Below are 7205 nucleotides of genomic sequence, written 5' to 3'. Positions count from 1 at the left end.
CTTAACTGGCCGCCTCCAGGAAAATTCTGCCCATTGGTCTGCCTCTTCCTCTACTGGGTTTCCCATTTGGAATTCATCCCGGCGTCGGGATTGGCATGCTAGTGCCAAAACTCCCCCAAGGTTATTGACCTTAAATGTTAACTCTATTTCTCTCTCCATGGATACTGACGGACCTGTGGAGTATTTCCAGCTTTTTCTGTTGTTATTTCAGCATCCAGAAGATTTCCAGTATATGCAGTATTTTGCTTTTCTCCAGTGCTAGATGGATAGCATTGTGTTTATTATACTGAGAAGGCTTATATATTTCAATATCTACCAGTGTGTAATATTTTATGCTGCAGCAAGAAAGGAATGCATTTCTGCAATAAATTTGACATATTGCAGCAAAATGTGAACTAATATCACCTTTAAGCTGCAGCGGGACCAGAGTAACTATCAGAACGACAATAAGAATTGGACTCCAGAATCTAGAGTACGCATGAACAACCATACAGGAGATCAATTAGCGACAATCATTGAAGGTATGCAGGGCTTGCTAACTTTGATTTTGACCCATAGAATAAACATTATTGAGGGAATGTCTTTCCCCAGCAGGTTTGCTATTAAATAAATTCCAAAACAACTACACTTGGAAAGAATTTGATTTTGACGACTTTATTAAAACATCTCATGCACGGTGTAAAATTTACACTTTATCCCATCATCAAAGCATGCAAACTAACAATCTGAGACAACATTTATTCTTGTATTCATTAAAAATGCAGTTCACAAGTGTAATAAATAGAAACATTTTAACCAAGTTCAACTAACAATCAGTTTGATAAAAATTAATGCGTGATCAAAGGTTTCACACAAGATAGTTCAAGTTGCATAATAAAAAAATTCTTGTTCCAAAAATGCTAAAAAAAAATTAATTGGAGCTTGTGAATCAATGTTTTGTTCTCACATTTTTACCTCAGCTCCAGTGCAGTAATTCTAATACTGTCCCATATGCTCACTATTGCAATGCAGCTTTTGCTCAGTGTAAAGCAATATCCTTTTTAAAAACATCTTTATCAATATTGAACTAGTAGGTCAAAGACCTGTCAAACATTAAAGGTAATAATAAAATATCATTGAGGAAATGTTGCCATCCTTCAGGATTAAGATTGCTTTTATAAAATTTATCTTTCTAATCTATACTCAAACTATAAATACTTCTTTTAATTCATTCTCAGGATATGAGCGTTGCTGGCAAGACCGGCATTCCTTGCTCATCCCCATAAGATAGTGGTGTGCCTCCTTCTTGAATAGTTGAAGTCGAAGATTTGATACAACTGATTGGCTCACTATATTACTTCAGAGGACAGGTAAGAGTCAACCATGTTGATGTAGGACTGGACTGACACATAAGCCAGACCATGTAAGGACAGTTGGTTTTCTTCTCCAAAGGACATTTGTGACCCATTTGAGTTTTCAACAACAATCAGATAGCTTTATAGTTTCTTTTCTAAAAAAAAACTAATACCAGCTTTTTAAAAAAGTGATTTCAAGTTCTCAAAATGCTATGGTCAGATTTGAACTCAGATTCTCAGAATCATCAATCAGTAACATAACACTACACTATCATACCTAAGAATGCATACATGAACTTCATTTGTTCTTGGTACCCTTGTACCTTTCATGAAGGTTTATTGTATTTTTATTTCAAGACATCTTCAAGGAAAAGGCATGCAATGAATAAAATAGCCTCCAGCTAGGTTAGAGTCCAGTTACTGGCACATGGAAATAATGTTGAATACTGAGATTTGACCAAACAGTGGCTTCTAATAGCCAGCTTATCGAGAGGAAGTTACTGTGCATAAAATACAGCATTCCCTCACTTTCACACACTTGGACAAATCATGGCTACTAGTACAACTTGCACTATAGGTTTCTCTTCATAAATACACATGCACACACACACACACACACACACCCTTATTCCACGCTGCTTGTAAGAACACACAGCTCCCTCAGATAGCATTGCATAGAAGGTGCTTTGTATCCCTTACCACTGAATTTCCCACAAGATTTACAATTTTGGACGTTGAAGTTATAACACAAAAATACCCTTAGGTTTCTTCAACCTGAAAAGCACGTTGACCATTTTGCAAAGGTGGATACTGAAAATAATCTGCTTTGGGACTTGCTCCATTCTTCACCTCCCTGCACCTGACTTTGCTCACCTCCCTTCAACTTCCCCCTTAGGTTTCTTGGCTTCATATACTTTCATGCATAGGGAATGAAGAGATAGAAATTCTGCTAGATAGTTAATTGAATGAACATAAATGCTTGTGAACAGGAGTAGGCTATAAGGCCCCTCGAGCTGCTCTGCCATTCAGTAAGATTATAGTCAATCAAAAGTGCACAGTGCAGTTGTTGTTACCACACTGCTGTACTGCAGTGAGACCTGGACTGTGTATCAGCAATACATAAGAGCACCAGAGAAATTCCACCAGCAATGCCTTTGCCCCAGCCTCCGGACTCAATGGGAGGACCATTTAAGCCGGCTTGACAATCATTCAGGTAAAGCTCCCGCAAAACCATTACAACGGGCCGGACACTTTGTCCGGATGACCGAAAAGCTTCTCCCCTGCCAGGTTTTCTCAACTCTCAAATGGCCATCGTTCTGGGGAGGACAAAAAAAACTTTACAAAGACACTCTGAAGCTCTCCTTGAAGTGTGGTAGCATTGACATTAATGACCAGGAGGAGCTTGGTACCAATCATTTAAAATGGCGCCAACTTGTCCATCAAGCTGCATTGTGCTTTGAGTCCAAATGCCTTAATGATGAGGCAGAGGGGGGTAAATAAGGAAAGAAAATGAAGCAAATCCTACACTCCGGATGCCACTACCTCGTGGGATGTCCTGCCCTATGTGTCCACAAATCTGCGGGTTGGGAATTGGCCTGTCCAGTCACATGAAGACGCATGGCAGAAACTAGCGACCCTGAGTATACGTCATCCTCGAATCGAGGGACAGCTGATGATAATGATGATGATGGCTGATCTTCTATCTCAGATCCAGTTTCCTGCCCTATTGTCATATCCCTTGGATCCCTTAGTGTTCAAAAATTACCAACCTAACAGGGTTTTCCACTGATTTTTTCAATAAAATAGCACGATGGTCAGCTGATCCTTTATAAACTCTCGAATCACAAGGGTAAGAGCACAAAGAATCATAGATTGAGATTATGATGATGGGGCTGCCAACTTGTATAAACTCAGGGAAGGATCTGTTAATACGATAATTCTAACTTCCAAGAATTTGAAACTGTTGGACAAGAACTATTTAAAAAGAATTCATTCTGAATTATGAAGTGGTTGGATATAAAACTCCATGAATCTTTGCCTCCTATAGCTGAATGCAATTTTGAATGATTGTTGTCAAATTTAAGGGCTGATTTGTTGAGTCAGAATATTCCTATCTCCTTTCGGTAGAAATGACTCAAAAGGATGTGAATACACATTTGTCTGAACTATGAGTTTTCTATGCTCCTTGTCAAAGTTTATGCAAAATTCTTGCAGTCTATTAAGAAAGAATTATTGAAGTTCATTTGGAGTGTGGGAAGTTGAACTTAGAGCCTGTAGACATACCAAAATGTAGCTTCCAGAGCCTGAAACTTATTGCTTTTAGACTGATCCATATTGACAATGGGGTTTCTTCTACAATTAAAGCCTCACATTAGCTACGTTAAAGCATAAAGAAAGCACCCTTGAAACATCCAGCAACTTCCAACAAAGGGCATTCTAAAATTAAAGCAGAAAACTATTATTGCAATCAACGTTAAATATATAACAAGAGTACAAAAAGTACAACAAGACGGGAGTGGCCCATTCAAAGGGTTTGGCCTTGTTGGACAGTCCTGAGAGTAAGATCTGCAATTGGAAAATATAGAGAGAAGTAGAAGTTAATGAAACAGAGGATTTCTGGAGAGTAGGGACATAATTATATATTTTTTCCAGATTTCCCAATTAATACACACATCAAAGTTTTGATGATCAAGACTTACAGTTAAGATGAAAGACAACTTTGTATCCTATCTGCTAGATGGCCATTTTAAATGTAAAGTGAAGGCTCCATGCCAAACCATTGAGGAATTTGTACCTCCCTGTGATCTCAAAACTATTACTAACGCCCAGATGAGCTGGGAGAAGAATCTGTTCTTTTTTGTTTCAATCCAATCTCTTGGTCTCCCATAAAAGAAATAACTCTTAGTATATTAATTCAACTTGACATGCTATACCAAGTGTATAATGTCATCTCAAAGATTTGGCAGGAGTGAGCATTGGCTAAGTGCTAACATTCCTGCCTCTAACTCTGAGTATACAGAATTCTCAAACCCTGCACTAGTCTTGGCAAGTGGAGACCAGAACTCCGCCTCTGAATTCTGGAAGCCCATAAAACCCTCCCTGATATAGGACTAACTACCCTATTGGCTGATATAAAGATAGTTATGGCCATCGAAGTGGTGTTCTTGTCGAGTTCAGTCAGACTGTTGTTTTCGTCTCTTTCCACTACTCTCTAAGGGATGGAGGTGAAGATATGAAAACAATAACCACATTTTGGCTATCTACCTAGAGTCTCTGGGAGTTGAGGAAAGGGAGAGAGTGATTTGATTCATAGACTAGGGCCGGGGTTTTCTGGCCCCACCACAGGCAGGACCTGCCGCGGGCGAGGCGGCGCCCCAGCCAGAAGTCCAGTGACTTGTGGCAGGACCGGAAGATCATGGCGGAGGATGGGTGCGGAAAATCCCACTGTAGGAAACTACGCTGCCAATTAGGCACTTTAGAGAGAGATAATGGGCTGGTTAAAAGAAGCAGTCCCAAATCAAAGGGACAGAATTCCTTCAGTTAAGTTTGCCTCAAGAGAAAAGTAACCAAGAAGCTGACAAATTTGCTAAACTTTTGAAAAGCATCAGGTTCCTTGTCACTAGTTATTAAATGGACTTTCACTAACAGATTGAGACCCCAAAGTGTCAGTGGGGATCTACCAGTCTCCTGTTGTAACTGGTGGACATGCCAAGGCAACAGGCCTAGTTGGCTTGTAAAGGCAGAACTTTGACAATTCCTTATTGAGGAAACAATGGGCCAGGAGAGAGATTCCATAAACCAGGAATTCCTGCCACAGAGCTTCTGAGAGGAAATTACACCAGCTAATGTACCGAGAGATATGTGGCATACCAGCCTTCACAAGGGCCCAGCTGTCTGATCTAGACCTGACAAAAGCACAGGCTGCCAAAGAGGAAAATTTACTTACGCAATTGGTCCTTTTGATTGGAGACATGGCTGGGGCTGGGTGTGGTGGAGAGTGGGGCTGCCTGGGAGCCTATGGGTAGTTGGCCACCCCAGTTTTCTGATGCATGGGACACAGAATTTCAGCCCTGAGCTTGCTGGAATATTTTACAGTTTGATTGATGTTGAAAATGACTATTAATCACAAGGATAGTTATGAATATTTCTTACTATCAGGTGTGTGAGAGCGGTGTTTGGTTACAGCCAGAAGAGGCTTCTGCAATTGTAATTATTTTTGTTTGAAATTCAAGACAAAATTGCATAATCAGAAAAATAAAAGCCCGAGATACACCCACTCCACACTGCTCATTCAAACTCACAGCTCCTAACTGAGCACAGGGCACCTTGAAATCTTTCAAAGCAGATGTTTCAAAGAATTCCTAATTTTTGAAGCCCATTGTAAGACCAAAACATTCCTTCAGATCTTCCTTACCTCAAATGACCATGTGACCATTTTGGGGTAATGAATATTTAAAATTGCATCAGGGACAATTGACATCCTTTGCTCCTTTCATTTTGTCTTTTCCCATCTCCCTGACAAGATTTCTCACCTTCACATATCTTTGTGAAGTATCAAGAGAGTAATTACAAAATGTTCCCACTGATTAAACAGAAGGTTTCAAAAGAAATAATTTTGTAAGAATCTAAAGCTTATTAATTTGACTCCCCCCCATCATGTTCTGGTACAGTTACACACACAAGTGGCCATTCTTCATATGTAAACATAAACAATGATTGTCGTAGAATACTCAACCCTGGGGCAATTATGGTCAAGCTTTATCTGTCCTCATCTATCAACCCACCTATTTTCAAACAATCAGAAGCAGGACTGGCTCATTTATTTACTCTTGTTAACCCAGAGATACTGAGGACAATTGTTCCCACACTGTGGGCCAAGCTGAAATTAGGTAGCCAAATGCAGGCCAGGCATCAAACTAGGTGCCTTCCTGGTCAGTTTGGTATATTTACCCCACTGAAAATAACCCAAAATACTGATTTCTTCCATTTTTCCTAGGTTGTATTAAAAATCTTTACAAATCACACTGAAAATTATTAATAGCAGTTGCTCTGGAGAGGGTTTCTTTTCTTTCGTTAGCTACTTCTAATACTGGAAAGTAAACGTTTTCCCAAAGCTGTTCTATATTGCTTTACTTGGCTTTAAAATTACTCACGTATTCCTATTTACAGACCCCAAATATGAGTCACTGTGTTAGCATTGAGGAAGCACTGCCATCTGATTTTCAATCAAGCATTAAGTGTGAAGTTCACACCATAATGTCTTCCAGCAACTGCAAACCAATGAGAATACTAATCACAGTGCTACAATTGGGGAACAGAATTCTGTACATTTTTTAAAATAAACTAGATGAATGGATTCGTGCTCCGCTTTTTTGAGCTTCTGGGTTCTGTAGTCCAAAGAACAAATCTTCATAAATGATGTTGATCTGTTAAAACAAATGACTGGTAGGTAAAGTGCAAGATAGAGCACCATTGAAGATTGTGAAAAAGTACATGTTTTTATTCCATGGCTTCTTTAGATGCGGATTTGATATCCAACATCATTCAGTGTGCTGAGTTCTGCTGGCTTCCGTTCTGTTATTGCAGGTCTGAAAGAACAACAGAAATAACAGCCTAAGAATCCAGTTTGACTGTAGAATGTTTAAACACACAATTAAAACTCAAATCAATCTCTCACACTACTCATTGATTTGAAAGATTTAGTAAATTATGACCAAAATCAATCTTGGCTTGACTCCATTAGGAAGACAATGGCAAGGCCTGGTCACAATGACATGGGACCAATTTCTCTTCAGGCACCCTGACACTGACACTGATACAAACTGACCTGTGCAGTGAAGTAAATTCGGCTGCTTCAAATATTAGCATTGT

The 7205-nt window shown here is 39.5% G+C and overlaps 1 protein-coding gene across 2 annotated transcripts in view; it reads right to left on the bottom strand.

The window, feature by feature from the left end:
- Positions 1–4402: 4402 nt before the first annotated feature.
- The window catches only part of vash2 (vasohibin 2), a 145132-nt gene continuing 142329 nt past the window's right edge, over positions 4403–7205 (bottom strand). For both annotated transcript variants that reach the window (XM_078557044.1, XM_078557045.1), the window contains exon 7: positions 4403–6922. In XM_078557044.1, coding sequence (XP_078413170.1) covers positions 6850–6922 — 73 coding nt within the window. In that variant the 3' untranslated portion in view covers positions 4403–6849. The remainder of the gene's footprint in view (positions 6923–7205) is intronic.

Source organism: Cetorhinus maximus, chromosome 14 (assembly GCF_964194155.1).
Source record: "Cetorhinus maximus chromosome 14, sCetMax3.hap1.1, whole genome shotgun sequence".
Lineage (NCBI taxonomy): Eukaryota > Metazoa > Chordata > Chondrichthyes > Lamniformes > Cetorhinidae > Cetorhinus > Cetorhinus maximus.
This window is presented reverse-complemented; position numbering and strand designations above follow the sequence as displayed.